This window comes from Siniperca chuatsi, linkage group LG14, assembly GCF_020085105.1.
Source record: "Siniperca chuatsi isolate FFG_IHB_CAS linkage group LG14, ASM2008510v1, whole genome shotgun sequence".
Classification (NCBI taxonomy): Eukaryota; Metazoa; Chordata; class Actinopteri; order Centrarchiformes; family Sinipercidae; genus Siniperca; species Siniperca chuatsi.
Window position 1 is genome coordinate 13,198,121 of NC_058055.1, and position 21,775 is coordinate 13,219,895.

Below are 21,775 nucleotides of genomic sequence, written 5' to 3' on the forward strand. Positions count from 1 at the left end.
GAATTCACCCTAACTGCATATAAGGTCTAGTGTTTATTACCATATTTATTCAAGATATATTCATATTTATATTCATATATAAACTATTTGTTAAACTATCTGTAGATCAATCAAATTTGGAATGATAATCTTTTGTTTTCAATGGTGGTTAAATGCATTTTCCTTTAGACTGGTTGGAAATTGCTTTGAACACTTTATCTGCAACTATTTGAATATAGCACCACGTTTAGTTATGTTAAACAGGAAGGATTTGAAAGCTTATAATTATTTGTTCGATATGGTACTGTATATGCACACGATATATTATTTTGGGATTTTTGTTTGCTTTTTTCATGAAAAATAGCTTGCCAAGCTAGCTAACTTGCTACCAGTTAGCTTTCTTCACTTCAGATTTTTTTTTACCCTTTTAAGAGTGAACCATCATGAGCTTCAAACAGGATCATATGGTTATACTATAATGCAAAGCATTAAATATTTGTTTAAAATTGAGTCCTGCTTCTGCTGCTAGGTTCAGAAAATATTTGTTTCCCCTCTGTGAGCTAAAACTTTTTTTCCACACCTAAATTTGTCATAACAGTGTACCACTTTGCAATTAATAGCTAAACTATATAAATCTTCTCTGTGCTGTAGACTGCACTAAAAAGTAGAATTTTGCTTAAAGCTACATGGGATTTATTTGCAGCTTTTAGTAAGCTGCAACTTCCATTAAGCCAACATATAAAGTCAAATTTATCCTTTCAGTAGACTCTGATTACGCTAATCAGGTCTAGTGGGGGTTGTGTTTGTTGTTTAACTTACCAGTAAAATTGCAATGCTAAATAATTTATGGGTCTTAAAAATTGTAAGGGAACTTGTTTCCCCATCTCTGACAACTGCCTTAAATTATAGTTTTATTTATATTAAAAATACTTTGAAATAATTTCACAACCTCATCTTGTTCAGTGTACTTCAGTCTAGCTTGTTAGTTTAACATAATCATTCTTCATTCAGTCACTTATTACAGCCTTTATTTTTCTTGAAGAATGTTTGTTAAAATGTTCTGTCAAGGTCACAGGTTGAAGGTGAGCAAATGTAACAGAAATAGAAACAAAATAACACAAATACTTAAAAAAAACAGTTTATTTTATAATCTGATAATACAAAGCACAAATGTGAAAATTTGCAGTAAATCCAACTGCAAGATGTTATATAATATCCTCATCCATCTTCATATCAGTCTGCTCGTACCGCTCACCTCTATTCCTCCTGTGGCTTCCTTTTCCTGGTGCAAAGTTGAAAGAAAGACAATCTAAATTACGTCAAGCTATTTTTGACCAACATCCTCAACCTTTTATCCCAAAGTAAAAATTATCCGATTTGTTTATTTGAAAAGTCTAATTTAGTACTTGCTCCTTGAAATCCATTAATCAGTATTTCAATAGGACTTAACAATAATTGTATTATTTATTTATTTTTATAGCATCTTTCAAATTATTCTGATGACATATGTGTTTATTTGTAGAGAAAGAAAAATATTGGTGAAACTTGGTTCATTCAGCGTGTATTGCAGTGGCATTAAGAATAATTTATTTTCTGTTGTATTCTGCCAAAAACACATCAGTGGGAAAAACCTAGAGTTTACAGAGATGTTATATGTCTGAGGCACACTGTCAGATAAAAGGTCTGCTGTAATGGCATAAAACAGATCTAGTTAGATAATTACATCATGTATATGAGCAACATTTGTTTGGTTCTGGTTTACTTCATAATAATACGTGAATACATGAGTTTTTGGAAATTAAAAGTACAGGAAAGTCTCTCCTTTATGAGGACACACACACACACACACACACACACACACACACACACACACACACACACACACACACACACACACTTTCCTTACATTTTTAACTTGGCTCCAGAGGAATTCGATCCCGTCTTCTGAGCTGCTTTCTTGTGTTTTTCTGTTCCCCCTTTTTTCTGTGTTTTATTTCTTTTCTTCAGCCCCTGTCCTTTTGTCTTCTTTTCCCCTTTCTGCTGCTGCACTTTTCCACTTTCCACTTGAGATCCACTTTCTCCTTTCTGCTCTCCACCCGAGGCCTGCTTGTCTCCTTTCTGTTCTTTATTTGGTGCTTTGCCTTTTTTCTTCATTAAGAAGCGAGGAGTTGTGCAAATGGTGCTTCTCGTGGGAGGCTTCTTCTCAAGTCTTCGCTTCACTTTGCTAAATACAAAGAAATACAGGAGGACTATTACAACCATATTACCAAAACTGAAACTGATCTTTTTAGCAAGAAATAAAAGAGCAAAAATGTCTTTAAATGTATTGGTTATTGTGGAACTTAATTATCATCGACCATCTATTTTACCTATGTATCTTCTTGAAGCCAGTCATGTAGTCAGGTACAGGACAGCCAGCTTGTTTTATAACATTAGCGATGCTGTTAGAAAGTGATGCAAAGAGAAATATATTCAGAGAAAATGTGTAGAACATATCACAGAAAAACGTAGGTAATGTGAGGTCTTATTTAAATACACGTAGCATGGTTAGAGAACACTGAATCTAACACATTTAGCCCAAAACATTTTACTGTAGTAACATCACTGTACTTCACACAAAGTTTTTTTTTTGGCAGTTGACAACAGAGATGGACAGGAATCAAGCAAGGTTCAAAGCAGGGACACTGCAGGTATGTGGGACGCCATAGAGGAAACGACCTCAAAGCTGTATTTCAGTAATATGAGTGGTCGTAATGAAGCGTTTAAAACATCACAGTCAATACTGGCATAACTACCTGGCTTTTGCCTCTTGAACACTTGAAGGTTAAAGCTTGCAATACTAAGTGTCCAGACTACATCACTTTTTCCTTTGTATGCTGCTTTTGTCCTGCTCCTGTACCCTACTGGGGTTGGATGTGCACACCATTCGCCGCCTTTGCTTTCAGCTACTTGGCTAACATCGTGAGGTAGCTAACACTGCCTACCATTAACTTACAAGGGCCCTGAAAGTTGTGGTAGTAAACATACCTCAGAGCAGTAATGTCCCATTTGGCCTGGTGCTAATTACCACCAAACATAATATCTGATGACCTGCCTGCCTCACCTGAAATTTGCTGTTTGATGACCATGGTTGGACCTTCATATAAACAGACTACTTTTCTAGCCACACACACAAAAAACAAGCTGTATCTGCAAAAAAAATCAGTAAGGTTCATGTATCCACGTACCTGCGCAGCAGTGGTTTGTCATTTTCTGTGAAGAAGGTGATGGCCTTCCCCTGATGTCCAGCTCTACCAGTCCGACCTGAGGAACAGCAAACAGGATGATACATGAGGGAACCGATAAGCAGACAGGGAGAAAAACAGGAGAAATACGTGAAAGGAGACAACATTGATTATATATAAAAACTAACCAATTCGGTGGATGTACTCCACAGAGCTGGTGGGGAAGTCATAGTTCAGCACGAGGTTGACTCCTTTGAAGTCGATTCCTCTGGCGAGCAGAGCCGTGCAGATCAATACCCAAATCTTTCCGGAGCGAAAACTGTTGACTACATTGTCCCTCTGAAACAGAAAAGCCACAGAGGAGGAGGATAAATATAAGTTTGCACTTCAGAAAGGACGCATAACACAGTGCATAAGTGTCGGTGCGTACCTGCTGCTGTGTGCGGTCTGCGTGGATCACGTCTACATTGATGCCTTCATACACCAACTCATGGAAAAGCTCCCATGCTCGCTCTATAGACTGCACAAACACTAGCATGGGAGGCAGGAAACCCTAAAAAAGCCAAAGATGACATCCTTTCATTTAATCTTAGGTCGTAAAGAAAGAGTTTGTATTCATCCATGTGTTATTTTATGTCTCATACACTTCCCCCTTGATAGTGACAGTTTAGCTGTAAAAAAAACTTTATTACTGTGACTGCGTTCACAGGTTTATCATTAACAAAAAACAAATCAAACTCACAACTGTGGGATGATTTAGTTCAGAAAACAATTAAACAAAATGAATTCTTTACAAGCTTGAAAAGTAGCCTGGAGTGTCCTTACTTTCTTGATGATGTCCCTCATGGCCACCAGTTTGCCGTTCTCCGTCCCAACAAACAGCAGCTCCTGTTCCACCGTCTCAACTGCCGTATTTCTGAGAAGATGACAAATTATTTTTTCTAATGCAAGAAAGAGACAATATAAATCCACCAAAGTAAGGAGTTTTACAAGTACATTACTACCTGTGTCCAATGTTGACAGACACCAGGTTGTCGAGGTTCAGACGGCACCACTGCTCCACATCTGATGTGCAGGTTGCGCTGAAGAAAGCCCTGCGCACCTTTGAACCAGAACAGGCCAGAAAAACTGTGGCGAGCTGCTCCCTGAAGCCCGTCTTACCGCCCTCAAACAGCTTATCGGACTCATCGACAACTAGCCACTCCACACTGAACACCAACAGAAGACAACAATCAATCTCTCATTTTTGCCTTTATTTAACAGTTGACCGCGGAGACAGAAAGAAACAAGAGGACAGAGAGTACAACATGCAACAAAAGGTTCCTGGCTGGAATCAAACAGTGGCTGTTGTGGTTATGTGGTATGCATCTCAATCACTAGGGAACCTGGGGCCTGAACCACGAAGCCAGATTAATGCGTTAGTCCGTTATCTTTGAGCTTTTCAGGTATCACAAAGCTGGCTCACTTTTAACCATGGTAACCTATACTGCACAGCTAACCTGCTGGTTAACGTAAGACGATCAGATCCTGCCAACAGCCCAACTACTGACCAATCAGATCACTGGAAACAGTGAGTCATTATTCCTACATGATCCTGACAGGGGGCAAAAGTGCTGACGTTACAGTAAAGTGACAAGTAATAAAGAGCAATAGATTTTATAGTTTTTATAGGTCAGTAGAGTCACTTTGCTGTTCCAGGCTTTCCAGAGTAAAACAGGCGGAAGGCATTGGCCGAAATGCAATCTTGGAACCCATCGGCTATTGTCTGATGACGATTTAGCTTTTTAATCACTCTTGGAACCATAGAGATTAACTTTTTAAATAAGCCTTTTTAAAAATGTATCTGCATTCACATTGTCGTCAGACGATTGCAGATGGGTTCTGACATTGACACACTTAATGACGATTAGAGCTGCATTTTAATTGTGCAAAGATTCTTTCGTTCCCGACAGGATTCCTGACAGTGTCCATGCTTTTACACTCTTGCTCCATCACTGCAGCTCAGAACAACATGAGCTGACTTTGTGATGATAATTGGAAATAAAAAGTATATCTTCTGTTGTATTTTATGGGAAAAATAATGCACACACTGTTTTTTATCTCCCATGATTATAAATGCAACATTTCAGTCAGATAAACCTCATCAAGCATCAACTACTTTTCTTCTCCTCTCTGCTTTGGCAGCAGAAATAGCTGATCATTACTTTTTTTATGTGCACCACATTTTCAAAATATTCTACATATTCTATACTAAAGACATATAGTACAATTTCCATTTATTTAGCGTTTCTACAGTGTTTGTTTGCCGCGGGTATATCACTGTGTCATCTAATTTCATATTAAGTACATCATTCATCATCATCATTCATGGTTCTGACGTTGTTGCTGTAATTAACAAATCTGCCTCCTTCACGTGAACGCCCTCGTAGCTGGATTGGAAAGCCAGAGTTAACAGAGCCAATTGATAACAAGCTTCCTGATACCTGTTATTCAGGATCACCAATATTAGGCTCAGTGAAGTCAGGTATCCCAAAGAGAGACAGACTGGATGTAAACAATGCAGGATTTAAAATGTTTTATGAGGAAGGAAATTCATTCTAAACTTTTGTTAGACTTCAAGGATTCACACAGTGAGTTTTGGTGAGTAACGGTGAATGTTAACATAACTTTTGTTTGTTTATAAAAAACCTCAACAGGACACCTTTAAGAAAAAACAATTTCAGAGAGCAACAGATTCAGTGTTACCTGCTGAGGTCGAGAGCAGGAGGATCCCTCTTTAGAAGGAAGATGAGTCTGTTGGGAGTACTGACGAGTATATCTGCACAGAGAAAAGGTAAAGGCAATTCATATTTCATATTTTATTTTATATTTTACCTCTTCTGTGAAAACATTTCCCATTTCTTACCGTATTTTTTGTTCGACTGTGGTCCATATTTCTTGGCTGCCAGAGAGGCTTTGTCTATGATGTGAACTCTAAATCCAACTCCCTCTGACAGGCGGAGCAGCTCTCTGTAGGTCTAAACACAAAACAACAAAAATGCATGCAAATGTGTGTGATCATTTAACAAAAAACAACTGAAGCATTAGCAGCAACTCCTGTATTCAATAGGGATTAAAACTTGGAAGCTCATGTCTTCAGGTCTCCTTCCTTGACATCAATAAATATGCTGTATGAAAATAGGAAACTGGACAGCTTGATAATGGACAGTGAAACTGGAATTTACATTTTTTTTTCTGAAAGACATCCTAAAGTATTTCAGAGAACATTCTTGGAGAAATATGGCTTAGTAATTGATTTACAATGTTTCCTAAATCACAATATTGAGGCTTTTTTATTGACAATGGGTCAAATGTGTAATGTGAAGTTGGCTATAGCGATGAAGCCACAGAGAGTTATTACTTGACTCTGCAGTTCCCCTCAGTTTTACGGCTCTTTAAGCTCATTGTTTTGGTTTTCCAGCACACAACTTTACTGTTTTGGTTCATTCTGACTGCTCTCATCAACCTTGTTTCCAGCCATTTCCAATGAAAAACAAACACCAAAGAACAGACAGAAAAAGTTACAGACCAGCTGGTGAACACAGAGGAGCATTTAGCAGCTAAAGAGTCAGATATTTCCCACAGGAGTCAGTGGAGACCAAAAACAGAGCTAAAAAGGAGAGTGAATATTGGACTTACATTCATTATGTAGACAGAAACACACTTCCAAATAAATGCTAAATGTTGCTGCTGGATGTAAACACGTTTGTCGAAACTTGGTAATAATATGTCTATGTTGCATTTACAGCTTGTTCTGTTGTCCCCAAGTGGCCAAACAAGTAAATTAATGCAGCTTTAAAAACATCCCACAACACAATAAAAAGTAATATCAATATATAGCTAAGCCCTAAACTTTACTACAAATAATCTCACCTCATCTGCAAATACAAACAGTCATAATAGACCTGTGTGTGTGTGTGTGTGTGTGTGTGTGTGTGTGTGTGTGTGTGTGTGTGTGTGTGTGTTACGTACCTGGCTGGCCAGTTCTCTGGTCGGGGAGATGATCACAGCTCTGAAGCCCAGGTTGGCCGGCTGCTGCAGGTGTGCGAGCAGAGGAAGACAGAAAGCCAAAGTCTTTCCTGATCCTGTGGGAGCGCAGGCCAGAAGCTCCCGACCCTGACCGAGAAACCAAACACACGGAAATCCCCATAAAACCACCGTCTGTACACTATTTACCATCCACTGAATGTGTGTCTGTACTCACATGCATCATGAGCGGTATCGCCTGCATCTGTACAGGCGTCGGAGAATTCAGCCCTGCCTCTTTGAGGTTTTGAATGACCCGCTGGTTGAGATGATACTCGGACTGCAGCTCCTCAAACGTGCACACAGGGTCGGGTATGTCACAGCCGTGCACATTTATACGGTGCTGAGAGCGAATACGATTCACCTAAAATCAAATAAAGAGAGAAGTATTGTCAGAGCACAGACAAACATTACAGCGGCAAATATAATTTCTACATTTGTCAGAATCACATAAAATCCCTTTATCGATTTTTTTTGGTACGCAGTGAGGACCTTTTCCTGATGAAGATGCTTCAGCCTCTTCAGCGAGAATTTCTCCTTCCCATCACTCGGCAGGTTTTGGATCTTTCTGTCCAATGAGGAGGTCCAGGTGATGCCGTTTCCCTGTGTGTCTTTCAGCGGTATGCCACCAGCTTCAGTCAGACAGAAGACAACAGTGAGTCTGTGTCATGGACAGCTGCATCACAGTTAGTTTAAATGTCATCACATACCGTTGTTGTGATGATAAATTGCCATTTTAAACACAGTGCCATGTGTTTATAATGGGATTGGGTGAAAAGGATAAAGTATATGTCATTCTGTATTACTATAAATTCAATTGAGAAACTGCTTACGGATAAAATTAAAAAAGACAGAAAAAAATCTAGTATGCAGACACAAATTCACTTTAGTCATTTTTAACAATGTTTAGCAGCGAACTATATCTAAGTATATTTTAATCAATTAATCATTAAGTCTATAAAAATATTTTTGAGTAAAAAATACCCATTACAAGTCCTTGAGCCCAAGGCAACGTCTTCAATACTCGTTTAAATGAGTCTTCAAACTGTCTGTCCACATCACACAATGCAGATGTTGTCCTTGACATGTTTTCTGTTTCTGTTGTTGACTCACATACTTAGAAATGACAGAAAGTTGATGTCTTGACATCTTACATTTTTAAACTGTTTTGTTAATGTATCACACAGGTCATGGATATACAGATATCTGATCAGTTGTTAATGCCTACTCTAGTCAGCAGCAAACAGTCACATCCTTTACCTTCCACCTCGAACTGGTTTCTTTTCGTCTTTTTCTTTTTTGTCCTCACGTCTCTCTCTTCATCCTTTTGCTTCCTTTTACCACCTGCACCAGAATCTCCAATTTCACTTCCCACCTCGTCCTCCTCCAGTCCCACAGAGCTGCTCTGGGCTCCATTGGTTGGTCCTGTGCCAAAGTAATCGATCGCAGAGAGACTATGTGAGGACGCGTCCACTCCCTGAGACCTGACAACCTGTAAAATAAGACAGTACAGTCACTACCACTGTGAATAACTACTGAAATGTGATATTAAGGCACCCAACATCCCTAAAATGTAAAATAAAAATATATATATGTCCGAGAAACGCATCACACTGCATCACAGTTTCACGCTAGTGCAACTGTATTAAGCGGCGGCTCGTGCTGCTATCATCACTCGCTATTTTCGTCCAGTAACGTTATATCATCAGCTACACATGTTAAGTTTACCTTAAACCGAGCGGCGTCTTGCCCAAACCTCTTCAAGTCAAATTTAGCTCCTGCTCCGAGTTTCCGAAACAACTCGAAGGCGTCCATTTCTGCAGCAGCGTGGTCTGTCCACATCCAGGCATCACTAATCAAAATCCGGATTATCCACCAGCTGCTCGCCCCCTCCCCTCTGGTGCCCCCTGCTGGCTGCTTTTAACAGTCCGCGTGTTAAAGTCAAGTAAAGTATAAGACTTTACTTGAGTATTTCCATTTTCTGCGACTTTATACTTCTACTCCACAACATTTCAGAGAGAAATATACTTTTTACTCCACTATATTTATTTTATAACTTTAATTACTAGTTACTTTGCAGATTCAGATTAATAATACAAAATATAATCAACAAATACATTATATTATATAAATAAGACTTTATTGAGCCACAGGGGCAAATTCACAAGCTACCCAGCAGTACATTAAGTAATATATATAAAATATATAAATACATTAGAATTAGCCACACATACCATCTGCAATATTAAAGTGAAGAACACTTTAATGCATCAATAATTATAATCCTATAATATAATAAACATTATTCTGAAATGGGAGATTCTGCAAAATGAGTACTTTTATTTTTTTGGTACTGTAAGTAGATTTTGATGCTAATACTTTTGTAAATGAAGAACTTTTACTTGGAACAGAGCATTTCTGCACTGTGGTATTGCTACTTTTACTTAAGTAAAAGATCTGAATACTTCTCCCATCTCTGATTTTACCAAATGTACCAAGTGCAGCTTGTATAACTGTTGCATCTATTATAAATCACACAGTATCAGACCACCAGCAATATGATTCAAGTGTAAATGAAACAGAAAAGATGTATTGATAATTATTATTCTATCATTATCTTAATATCTGTTTGCTAATGTGTGCCATGTCTTCCCTGCAATTATTTATTTTGTTAAAACTGACAGACATGAAACATCTGTGTGAATACAGTTAGACTTTATCATCTGTCTCTTTCACTTCCTTGTCACCACATCAAATACTGTAAATTAACTGAACTACCGATACAATCACATTTGTGTTTAACAAGCTTCCGCCTCAGATTCGGGTTCTAGAAATTGTTTGGATGGTAGGCACCCCAAGACTGCTGCCCACTTGGTAATCCAGCTTTGCACTTAAATTCATATTTTCAACACTGGTGGCTATTTGAGTGTTTATATTTTTGAGAATTCAGAGGGAAATACTGCACTTTTTAATCCTTGACATTTATCTGACTCCTATTACAGAATGTTTGCACGTGAAACAGAAATAATGCTCATAAACTCTAATGCCTTGTTAAGAGTTTAAACTTGAATAGCATTATATTGTGTAGTTCACCTAGATGTGTAGATTCACCTAAAATATCAAGTGATACTTGCAGATTTACACCTTAATGATTTAGCCCTTTAACCCATTTTACTGTTTCCTTTTTTGAATTCAGGGAGCATTTTTCCACGCAATCATGACTTTAATATATTCCTAATCATATGAAACTTCAGATAAGAGAATTTGTTGTTACTTTCACACTTTGTGCAATTGGTACACATCAGTGTTTTAAATCTAAGGTCAACTTCAGGAAAACAGCATGTTGCAAGACAGAGCAGATAAAACATTTCTCAGACATCAACACCTACTATATGTTCCCTCTTGTGTTGAATAACTCTGAAACCAGATTCGGTGAAATCGCTGTATTTATTGTTTTGAACATCTAATGCGCTGCTGTCAGTCCAGTCAACGTCATCATTGCTGTGTTCACATAGACAATGTAGTGTACTTCATAATATGAATTATGGCTGGGCAATATAATTGGAACCAATGCAACGGTATTAAAAATTTTTTCAAAGATCGATATATATATCTTGATATGGCAGATGTATGTAAATGACAAATAAAACAATTAAATTCATGTTCAATGCAATCAACCATGTTCCACTGTTGCATCACCTCAGACAAAACTCTCCACACATGTAAAACAATAAATAATTAACTTGGACAACAAACCTTTTTTGTTAAACAATGACACAATATGTTCATGATTCCACTGAAAGTCTATAAATGGTAAATTATCACCCAGCCCTAATATTAATCTTTATATTTGTCTATTAATTTGTTCTCAAAATGGAATTTCACTACGTTTTTGTTTATCAGAAGTTAACCCATAGAAGAGTGCAAGTGCAAGTAGATAGATAAAAGGATATAAAAGACACTGCGAACTTCAAAATGTCTTGAAATGTACATAAGAAAGAAAAAAGGAAAAAATCTAGATGGCCTTGAGTTTTTCCAAGACAGTCTTGTGGTTTCTTGTGATGTCTAACGATCACATTATGACAAAGCTGGTTATATAATCGTTGTCTTCAGTCACCAGTTAGTTTGTGGCTGGACGTTTCTCCTCCGACAGTCTGTCCAACCTGAGAGACCAGTCTTTGTGATCTCAGTTTTCTGAAACCTAGCGCTTCAGCTGGAAATGAGACTCTTTACAGCTCTTCACAGGTCTTTAGCAAATCCTCCAGAAAATTAACCACCACCTCCTTACCTCCCTCCTCCTCTCCCCGTCCCTCCTTTTCAGCCTTCAACCCCTTCAGTCTGATCAGGGTCTGCTGCAGATCTCCGATTCTCTGCTGAGGGGTGAAACTGTCCCCCCCTGCGTCTTTCTCTCTCTGTGCCCCCTCTCCTCCTCCATCCTCCGCTCTGAGATATTTGATCAAATGCTCTTTGATGCCCCTTCCCTCCTCCCCCGCCAGCGATGCCCCGAGGGCGGGCATGTCCTGTGACTGGCTGACGCTGAGCAGGTGTAGGAGAGCTTGTGAGAGCGTGTGTCGCAGGCTGGCACTGTAGCGGTACTCTAAGAAGTCGTTTGTGTCTTCGCTGTTCTCCAGCGCCGTGGCCAGGGAATGCCACACACAGCTGAACCGCTTCGTGTCACCGTAGCAGCCGCGGTGGGCGGGAACTGCCAGGGCAGCGGCAGACTTGATCCGCACCTTAAAGTTCTTACAGGAAGTGACAACATGGCAGAGGGAGGAGAACGCATCACAAGACCACGGGGCTGACTCTGAGAGGAAGAAAGAAACAGAAATTTACTGTCAAGTTTGACATGTGAGCAACATTAAAATAAAAACTAAAATTCAGATTAATCACTGTTGGGTACACTTTACACCATTCAACAAATAAAACCTCTGTATACGTAATATTGAGAACGTGCTCAACCAGCTGTTTACCAGATAAACATTTAGGGAAATAAGATTGTTCCCTTTCGTGCAGAGAGTTACATGATAATATTGCTGCCACTCTCGTGTCTGTACGTTAAATTATAAGGAAACGCCAGCAGGCAGTTTGCTTAGCTTAGCATAAAAACTGGAAATGGAAAAAAAGTGTATTTCAAAAAAATGTTTAACTATTTCTTTAACAAAGATCTGATGCTGTTTCTTTCGGCTAGTACATTTCCCAAAGTATCGAACTATTCCTTTGGTCACAAAGCCAGGTCGATGACCCGTGTTGACCAATTCATACCAAGGACAAACCCAGGTGAATGCCCTGCGAATAAACACTTACCGAGCGGCAGGGCGGGGTTTCTGAAAGCATTTCCCAATGCGTAACAGGCATTCCATCGGACCTTCATAGTGGCCTCTGATTGGACAGTTTTAACCAGAGCACGGATTGCGTCCTCCAGCGGGCGATGGAACGCAGACCGGGTCAGCTGACTCTGACGCAGGAAATGAAGCAGATTCCCAAGTGCTCGCACTGCATTAGACTTCACCTGGAATGGGGGGAGGGGTTTGGAGAGGTGAGAGCCAATCAAAGACACTAGAAAATTATATGGCATATGTTATACTGTCACAAAATGTGGCAAGAGTTAACAAATCTGAATGTTTGTGCCTTGCTCTTGTGTGTAAAAGTGGGAATGCTCTCACCCTGTCTTTGTCGGCCGATGCTCGGGTGGCTGCCTGCAACATCTTGAGCAGCAGCATGTCTGATAACTCTTCTTGGAAGTCTACACCTACAATCTCCCTGATAGAGAGACAGGAGATAAACAGGTTACAAAAATAAAAATTCTAATAACAGAATATATACCTTGAATACCAGACTATTTTATACTGGTTGTATCCAAATCAGTTAGCTGAAAAAAAAGTTTTACTTATTCTTGAAAACCTCTTCTTTGTTAATAACATGTCGAAAGTAAGTCTTTTATTATGTAAGATAAATAAGGGATCCATGCTGTAATGTTTTTCAAGATCAGGTTTCTTTTTAAATATGCATTCAGTGTGTTTTCTAAAGCATTCACTCTGCATTTTGTATCCATGTTTTCTTACATGTTAACAATAAGTGTGTCTGTGAGGTTGCCTAGGGACCAGGCAGCCTTGGCACGGACATTTGGAGATCGATCATCGAGGGCAGCGAGGATAGTATTTGCTGTATCTGCCACGAACATCACATCCTGAAAAGAGAGAGAGAAAAAAAAATCACAACCTGTATAACAGATCCTTGTTGGTCAGAAACATGTTGCATGGTGCTCAGTATGCTCATAGTTGCTGGTCTACCTCTCTCAGACAGGGGAACAGTATGTAGACTCCCAAAGCCCTAACGGCTGCAGTCTTCACCAGATAGTTTTCACTGTAGGTCAGCCCCAGCAGCATGGTGATGCACATCAGCTGGGTCTTGTCCTTAAAAACAACATTACACATTACACGTACAAGCTCCATAAATCTCAGTATTATCTATATAGAAATAGACAGAGTTCAATCAAAGGGGAACTTACAGGCAGCTGTGCGAAGGCCTGCGGCAAGATGGAGGAGAGTGTGTCGCAGGCGCTCGTTTGCAGTGTGGGATGTTGTTCGTTCTGCAGCGCTCCATTCAGCGGACCACTCAAGACTTCTGACCAAAACAGCACCACCTATATCATGCCCACATATGTATGAAATGAAAACATATTCATATATCACAGTTTATTGAACATAAACCTTTATAATCACACAGCTGAAATATTGACATTGACCAACATTTTTTGGGGATCTGGCTGTTAGTACATTTTTCTTCTCCTTTCCTTTAGGTAATGTTTTCAGAAAACAAACAGCAATAGAAAAGAAGAAACAATCTCTTCACAAATCAAAACAGGTCTACCCTGATACAGTATACACAGTATAAAGACAGTTTGTACTTACTTGGCTCATGGAGACCCTCGAGCTCTCAGGCACGCTGTTCTCTGCTCTGTACTGCTGGATTATTCCTGTCCCTAACTCCTCTAGTAACTAAATAAGAAGACGATGACACAGATGTCAGTGCACATATCTTGACCATATGATTGTTTCTTATGTCTTTTCTAAGTATTTGTTAATTCTTGTCATTTTGTGCAATCACAGAATCTATTTTCAAAATTTACATTACACCATCTGTATTGCTGAAGCTTGAACATAGGTGCAGGAAAAAAAGGTGTTACCTTTGCTCCGTGCAGTTGTACGGAGGGGTCTGTCTCCCCAAGGCAGCGAGCACTCACGTGCCCAATCTCACACAGACATGTTTGGGCTAGAGAGAAGTAGCCACGCACCAGGTGGGACATGACCTGAAACACACACGACACACTTTAAAGAAAAACACCTTTGGAAATGTCTCTCTTGTCTATCTGTCTCACCCATCATCTCTCACCTGTAGAGCTTCCAGTCGGACAGGGGAGGGCTCTAAAGCAGCACCTCCTCCTGTTCCTGCTCCCTCGCCGTCTGATTGGTCCTCTCTGGGCTGAGTCACCAGTGACACACACAGCTGCAGCAGCCATGGCGGGGCACTGTCCTCCTCCACCGGAGTGCGAGGAACGCGAGGGGAGTGTATGTGTGAGCTCCGCTGGGAGGGTGTGACTGGTGTGTGAGATGGCGAGGACATTCCGTCTCTTTGTCTCCAGCTGAGAGCCGAGTCCAGCGGCGTGAATGACCCAGTGCTGCTGCTGCCCTCCGGCTGTCGGAGGAGGAGCTGCACCTCAGGGAGAGGAGCCTGAGTCGTCACCAGAGCCCCATAAAGTGTCAGGACTGATACACGTACATTCACATCTGAAGACAGAGAGCAGTTGTATTAAAAGACGCACATTTTACTGAGCTGTTCTCTTAAATTCTTGTGTGCATGAACGAAATACAGACCTCTGTGGCGCACATAGGGACGCATCTGCTTCCAGAGCGGGCTAAGCAGACCAGGTCTGAGACGGTGGTAGGGAGCGTTCGCCACCAGGTAGGCCAGACACTAACAGACAGGAAAGGTGGAGATAAGCTGTTAGGACAATAAAGCACAACTTGTTTTATACTCATTCTCTTTTACAACCTAAATTTGGGGAGGTGTAATTTTTAGCCAGTCCATCTATTAGTCCAATACTTTGGTCCAGAGTGAAATATTTTAATAATTATTAGATGGCTTGCCATGAAATTTGGCACAGATATTCATGGTACCCAAATGATTAATCCTAATGACTTTGGTGATCTCCTGACTTTCATTTAGCAGCTCCAGAAGATCAAATTTTACAAAACTATGGCTATTCATAACATGCAGATGACAGATCATTATGATTTTGGTCACTGCCTGAACTTTCCTGTAAGTGGGAAGGATCAAAAACATAAGAATAGCAAAGTGTCATTCATTTTTCACCAATTTAACAATCTTGTTTATTGATGTGTAATGAGCCTTACAGGGCTACTAGCGTGGCTGTAGACTTTGTCTTGTTCATTTTTTGTTTACTTTGTAAAAATGTGACATGTGCGGCCCTTTAAACTTGTAACTGTTAAGGCCTCGGCAAATACATCTGTGTCTGCATGCTTTCATTAGCTGATTCTTTGTTTTAGTTCCAATCCCAGTGCTACCAGATATCACTCTCCAACTACATGTGTGCACGTTGTCAAAATATGTTTCAGGCTTAACTTGACTTTTACACAAGCGGTACATGTAAGCTCAACATGTTTGGTTAACCAAGGTCAGAACAGCAGGCACTTATAGGTGCCCAGTGCCTGAGGGCTTGTTTGGGTGCCAACAGCGTACAATAAAGTTTGAACTATCACACTTTAAACAACAAAGGACATTTAAAATAAATTTTAAATCAAAATAATCACTCATATCAATCATATGAAGCGCATGTTATCGCACCTTTATGACCTGTGTGAGGGTCTGAGGGGAGGTCTCAGCCAGCAGAGCCAGACTGAGAGAGCGGTGCAGTTCTCTGACGGCAGTGGCCAGCGAGAAGGAGAAAGGGGTATAAGATGTACGAGGAGATGCTGTATCTTCAGCCACAGCCAGGAACTGACGGGAGCCATCCAGCATGGCTGACAACACCTGAAGCGCACACGCACGCACCTGGAGGGAGAGAAAAGAGATGCTACAGCCAAACGTGTCATGGAGAATTTAACATGAGTGAGGGTATGTTGTACCTTTGGCGAGGGGTCCTTTAGTATAATTGTGAGGAGAGTGAGAGGCGGCGGTCCCCCAATAGGAGAGTCAGGGATGAAGGAGGACCAGTACCCGTACAAAGTCCTCTTCTCTACACCTTTCATCACTGCTAGCAGACAGTGCAGCGCTCCCTGACGCACCCGACCGTGGTAAAGCCTGAAAGAGAAATATACTGCAGGACAGACGACCCAGAAAAGAATTTCTCACTCATTCATGCATGAAGTGTTGGAGTACATGTAAACCTTTTCGAACGCATTTTGTTCCTCAAATGTAACTTGTGAGTGCTTTTTCAAGACATCTTAAGCTTGTAGTAACACAATGCACGCATAGGAAAGAGCTTTAACTTTCAGTAAAAACCAAAAAACATGCATGCTTGTACTAACAAAAAGAGATAGTGGTGACAAGGATGGACATGGGCAGCGTCTCTCTGTACCTTAATTTGCTCTGTGCATTGCCTTCTGGGTCGGAAAACTCAGAGTCAGAACTGGTTCTTTTCCAGGATGGGTAGAAAGATGGGGCGGAGGGTTTAGACAAGGGGTCTCCCTCACCTCTGCCTCCCTCTCTTCCCCCTTCTTTCTGAAGTGCAAGAACCGCCTCTCTATCATCTTCCTCTCCATCATCCCCTCTGCTCTCCTCGGCGCTTGTCTTCTTCCCCTTTCCTCTGGGTTTCCTCTTTTTATTCTGAAGGGAGACATTAAAAACATTTAAACCAAAAATGCGTGTTTCATCACTGCTTTTAAAACGGTCCTTACTAGAACTTATACCAACAAAAATGAAGGCTTGTCTTACCCCTGAGGTTTTGCCTGGCACAGCGGCATCCTTCGGTGCTTCAGAGGGTTTTGGTGGTTCCGCAGATTTTGGTGCAGAGAGACCCTCGTACTGAGGAAGAGGTGCTGGGTAAAGCACAGCCGGCCACTCGACACTTACACCTGGAGCTCCCTGGAACATGAGCCTCTGCAGAAAAAAACATGTACAATAGAAGCTGTCATGTAGTGTTGGAAAAAGGACAAAAAAATGATAACGCAATAGAAGATTCTGTAAATGTGTTACAATTTTGCACCTTAAGTGAGGCCAGTACAGACCCAAGCTCCTCCCCTCCACCAAACTTCCACTTCCCACCTGAGAGACAACACTGAAGTCCTTTCAGTGCCGCCTGGATCACCTGCACAGAGGACACAACGGCAGGCATGGGTCAACTGTGATTATATGTATTTTTCCCCATTAAAATTTTCATTACAGCACACTTATCTTCCATAATTATCGGTACCATGCAGTAGAAGAGTTCATCTGTGTTGGGAGGTTTGGGTGACTGCAGCGTTTTCAGGAAGACGCTGAAAGATACACTTCTGTATTGATCATCCAAAGGTGGCTGACCAGGGATCCTGGAGATAAACAAGCCAGCCATTACAACCAAGAATTCAAACCTGCAATAAGTGATTTTCTGCCATGACTCTGGGGCCTCATTTGAATCCATTGTAACCGTTGTGAATCCAAGCTGAAAACAGCTGCCATCAGCCGCAAAGCTACAACCTTTTCAGTGCCACCTTTCAAGCCTACTGGTGTTTGGTTTTCAGTGGAGTATAACATGAAGATGCAGATGGCTGCAAAAAAATCCATAAATTCTCTTTTACAATTTTCCCACAAGGCCTTAAAGTCTGAATATCTAATTTCACCTCTTGTAATGTGCATCTCGGTGGAGATATTGAAATTTACTGTTAGACTAAGAAAACATCCGGATTAGTTTGCTTGCTTCATCTCTGCAACACCCAGATGTCCAAATTAATTCGTTCTGGCTCCAAGATTGAGAGTGGTGAACCCTAACACACAGTTTTAAAGAAACAATGCCTTACCTGAGACAGATGTTGGCCATACAGGTAAGAGCAACGCGACGTAACTCCATATTTGCCTGAGATGGAGAACTATACAGCAGGAGGACTCCATCTTCACCCAGCAAGTTACTGAGGTGCTAGGAGTAAGAAAAATCTCAATGTAAATATTCAACAGTTATCATATACTACAATACACATCCACAAAGCTTGTATAAATACCTGGTGGCACTGAGGTCCATTCCCATACACTATTGTGGAGAGTGCCAGGAGGATATCTGAGTGTGTCCAAGTACTGCACACTTTCAGAGCACTGGTGGTATAGTTCACCAGTACATCCAATGTCTTTTCGCCCATTATTACCTTAAGAGACAGTGAGAACAGAAAGTATGAAAAAAACAGAACATTGCCAGCTTGACTCAGAAAGTACAGTAGTGCATTTCAGGTGATTACATACACAGTCATGGTCAGTACATGAGTAGATGTGTAGTATAATCTCTACTGTTACTAAAGGCTAGTTGATACCTTTAGCTGATTGAGGAGATGATGTATTAGCTGGCAGAGTTTGATGACTAGATGTTCTTGACTCAGTGGCACAAGACAGCTGACGTGTTTCAGCAGACTGCACACATCCTGAAATGGAAAATAAGTAAGTAAGACAGAAAATCAGCTGGATAGGTTGCTAACGAATCACTGCTAAAGTTGCTATGATGTTATGGGTGGTTGTTTCCAAGTGGTTGCTAGAGTTTTCTGTGCGGTTGCTAGGGCAGTACTATGTGGGTCGCTATGATGTTCTCTGTGGTTGCTAGGGCACTGGGTGGCTGATACGGTGTTTTGCGTGGCCTCCAGGTGGTTGCTAGGGAATACTGCATGGTTGGTAGGATGTGCTATGTGTTTGCAGTAGTCACAGTGATAGTAGTTGTACTTCCAGCAGTAGCAGTAGTCACAGACGCCAATTTGAGAAGACAGAACTATTTTGCTTTTTTTCCCCTTCCTTGGTTTGAGGCGTTGCGAAACGCTTTCACTAAGGACAAAATAAAATACTACCTGAATTTTGATCACACTACCTGATTTCGTTAGCTTATGGTTTTCAGGCATTGGGAGATACTGATGCCAGGGAGTAAAGACGTGGCATTGTTATTAGTATGTCAACAATGTTGAGGCATCTTTAATCGTTTTTGGACTGCTCAGCCACACCCACTCGAGTTTGCTCTGAAGTACCAGCTCACCGGGTCCCAGCTCCTAAAGGCCAATTCATGGTTTCAAACAGAAACATTAGGCATATATGGGTCTAGGACCAAAGCGAGAATGTGTTACCTCTGGTCGGATGTTGATATTGGGTTCGAAGGTTTTGTTGTAGTTTTCGGACAGCAGCTGGTCAAACAGCAGGTTGAGCTCCTCTCTGAGCTGGACTGAGTCGGCTCGCATGGCTCTGAGCCTTGCGGCGCAGCGGGAAAACAGTTTCTCGGCGTCCGACGGTGAGCCGAGCTGCCAGCCGTCCGTCCCGAGCGGAGTGAACGGGGCGGCCTCCGCGGACAGAGCCACCGGAGGGAAAACAGGGACATCACTGCGGCTCACAAGTGCCGGTGCTGACAAAACGGTTTGAGCCGCCATATTTTTGGACGCGGAAGTATTTTATTTGCTTGGTGGTTCTCGCTCTTCATTTCAAGCTTGACATCCTAATATCAGGCTCATTACTGCCCCCTACAGTTTAAACCAGATACTAGATCCCAGATAGTAGGCTGCCCAGTTTCATCGTCTCCCTCAGAAACAGATGAACAAACTACAAGTGGTGGAAGGGGAAGTATTCAGATCCTTTACTTAAGTAAAAGTACTAATGCCACACTGTAAAAATACTCTGTTACAAGTGAAAGTCCTGTATTGAGAATGTTACTTGAGTAAAAGTATGTAAGTATAATCAGAAAATGTACTTAAAGTATTAAAAGTACTCAATGCAGAAAAATGTCCCGACTGTCATACTATTATATATTATATCATTAGAATATTATTACTCATGCATTAATATAAACGCATGATTTTACTGTTATAGTTGGTTGAGGTGGAGCTAATTTTTAATTACAGTATTTCGGACTGCAACTAATGATTATTTTCATTATCCATTAATCGATTGATTGTTTGGTTTGTAAAAATTCTGAAAATAGTGAGAAATGCCATCACAATTACCCAGAACCCCAACTAACACTTTCACAATGTTTTGTTTTGTCCAACCAACAGTCCAAACCTCAAAATTATTAAAAATTATTAGAAAAATTATTTAAAAGAAACGCAACAAATCCTCCCATTTGAGAAGCTGGAACCATTAAATGTTTTTATGTGAAAAATGACTTAAACGATTATCAAAATAGTTGCCAATTAATTTTCTGTCACTTGATTAATCAACTAATTGATTCAGCTGCTGCTTGTATAAACTATTGGGTAGTTTATTTATAACATTTAATTATTTTGTTTTTTCTCCTGATTGTTGTAAATCCTGTGAACACAAATCCAACACAAATTTTGGTTGAATCCTTATTGGCCCTAATAATTCTAATGCTCATTATTCATCACAACATTTAAATGTAAATCTAAATATACATCTAACCTCTTGGGATTCCAGAAATAGGAATTTTATTTTTATTTGCTATCTAACTAAGGATCTCATTAGGAAACTTGACTGTGCCTTATGACAGGAATACAGGAAAAATAGATTTCTATCACATAGTTTCATTAAAAACAAATAAGCATCAGTAATTTATATATAGCCCTGTATTGTTATCAGAACAGCAGGAAGCTGCTATCATGACTATGAAGCCAGCAACCTGAACATGTCTGAATGAACCAAACCAAAACATATTTGGGAACATCTGTTGAAATAATAAAGGGGCTATTTTGTATCACTGACATCAATATCTCCAATTGTTTAAAACCAATGAGGAAATAAAAGCTAGATGTGGCCCTGTCTTCTCAAATGGCAACTAACATTTACCAAGTTTTCCAAGATCTCATAGTTATGGTTCCTTACTTAAGGAAAAGTAGCAGTACCATGATGTAAAAATACTCCATTACAAGTAAAAACTCAGCACTGAACACTTTACATCAGTAAAAGTACAAAAGTGTTAGCAGCAAAATGTACTTAAAGTATCAAAAGTAAAAGTACTCAACATGTAGAAAGGTCCTTTCAGATGTTTATAATTATTATAGTATTGTTATTGATACATAAACTTGTATAGTAGCATATTTTTTTTGTTGTAGTTGGTCGAGCTGGAGCTAATTTTAATTATTTTATAGGACTCCACATTTTTATCCATATAACAATACATCGTATTTAATAAGCTGATCAGATGATTTGTGTGAAAACATTTAATCTGTAAAATAACAAGTAACTAGCAATAGTAACTAGTAATATTTCCTGTAAAATGTAGCGGAGTAGAAGTATAAAGTAACATTTAATGGAAATTCATAACTAAAGTACCTCAAAATTGTACTTAAGTGCAGTATTTGAGTAAATACTTATTT

The 21,775-nt window shown here is 40.1% G+C and overlaps 2 protein-coding genes across 2 annotated transcripts; both read right to left on the reverse strand.

The window, feature by feature from the left end:
* Nucleotides 1-1,101: 1,101 nt before the first annotated feature.
* On the reverse strand, nucleotides 1,102-9,157 carry ddx52 (DEAD (Asp-Glu-Ala-Asp) box polypeptide 52). The gene is made up of 15 exons (XM_044222326.1): nucleotides 8,997-9,157; nucleotides 8,529-8,760; nucleotides 7,761-7,900; nucleotides 7,447-7,632; nucleotides 7,215-7,358; nucleotides 6,109-6,220; nucleotides 5,949-6,021; nucleotides 4,208-4,411; nucleotides 4,029-4,119; nucleotides 3,634-3,756; nucleotides 3,392-3,542; nucleotides 3,207-3,282; nucleotides 2,349-2,420; nucleotides 1,886-2,203; nucleotides 1,102-1,261 (listed from the first exon to the last, which is right to left on the reverse strand). The coding sequence occupies exons 1-15, from the start codon at nucleotides 9,108-9,110 to the stop codon at nucleotides 1,237-1,239; spliced, it is 2,061 nt and encodes a 686-aa protein (XP_044078261.1). The 5' UTR covers nucleotides 9,111-9,157; the 3' UTR covers nucleotides 1,102-1,236.
* Nucleotides 9,158-10,696: 1,539 nt separating this feature from the next.
* heatr6 (HEAT repeat containing 6) lies at nucleotides 10,697-20,061 on the reverse strand. Its single transcript, XM_044222338.1, has 20 exons — nucleotides 19,577-20,061; nucleotides 18,785-18,892; nucleotides 18,482-18,622; nucleotides 18,284-18,399; nucleotides 17,701-17,815; nucleotides 17,494-17,595; nucleotides 17,223-17,387; nucleotides 16,867-17,114; nucleotides 16,415-16,589; nucleotides 16,134-16,340; nucleotides 15,143-15,242; nucleotides 14,661-15,055; nucleotides 14,455-14,577; nucleotides 14,180-14,266; nucleotides 13,777-13,911; nucleotides 13,559-13,681; nucleotides 13,331-13,455; nucleotides 12,932-13,028; nucleotides 12,573-12,777; nucleotides 10,697-12,072 (listed from the first exon to the last, which is right to left on the reverse strand). Exons 1-20 carry the CDS (start codon nucleotides 19,871-19,873, stop codon nucleotides 11,498-11,500), a joined length of 3,639 nt encoding a protein of 1,212 aa, XP_044078273.1. The 5' UTR covers nucleotides 19,874-20,061; the 3' UTR covers nucleotides 10,697-11,497.
* Between the last annotated feature and the right edge of the window lie 1,714 nt (nucleotides 20,062-21,775).

Excerpts from the sequence above, each read along its gene's own strand:
- heatr6 (XM_044222338.1), bottom strand. The coding sequence starts at position 19,873 with ATGGCGGCTCAAACCGTTTTGTCAGCACCGGCACTTGTGAGCCGCAGT. Across the intron at positions 17,388-17,493 it reads CTGTACTGGCCTCACTTAAG|AGGCTCATGTTCCAGGGAGC; the intron begins GTGCAAAATTGT and ends TTTTTTCTGCAG. Across the intron at positions 17,115-17,222 it reads TGCCAGGCAAAACCTCAGGG|AATAAAAAGAGGAAACCCAG; the intron begins GTAAGACAAGCC and ends GTCTCCCTTCAG.
- ddx52 (XM_044222326.1), bottom strand. The coding sequence starts at position 9,110 with ATGTGGACAGACCACGCTGCTGCAGAAATGGACGCCTTCGAGTTGTTT. Across the intron at positions 6,221-7,214 it reads CCAGAGAACTGGCCAGCCAG|ACCTACAGAGAGCTGCTCCG; the intron begins GTACGTAACACA and ends TTTTGTGTTTAG. Across the intron at positions 4,120-4,207 it reads TCTGTCAACATTGGACACAG|AAATACGGCAGTTGAGACGG; the intron begins GTAGTAATGTAC and ends TCATCTTCTCAG.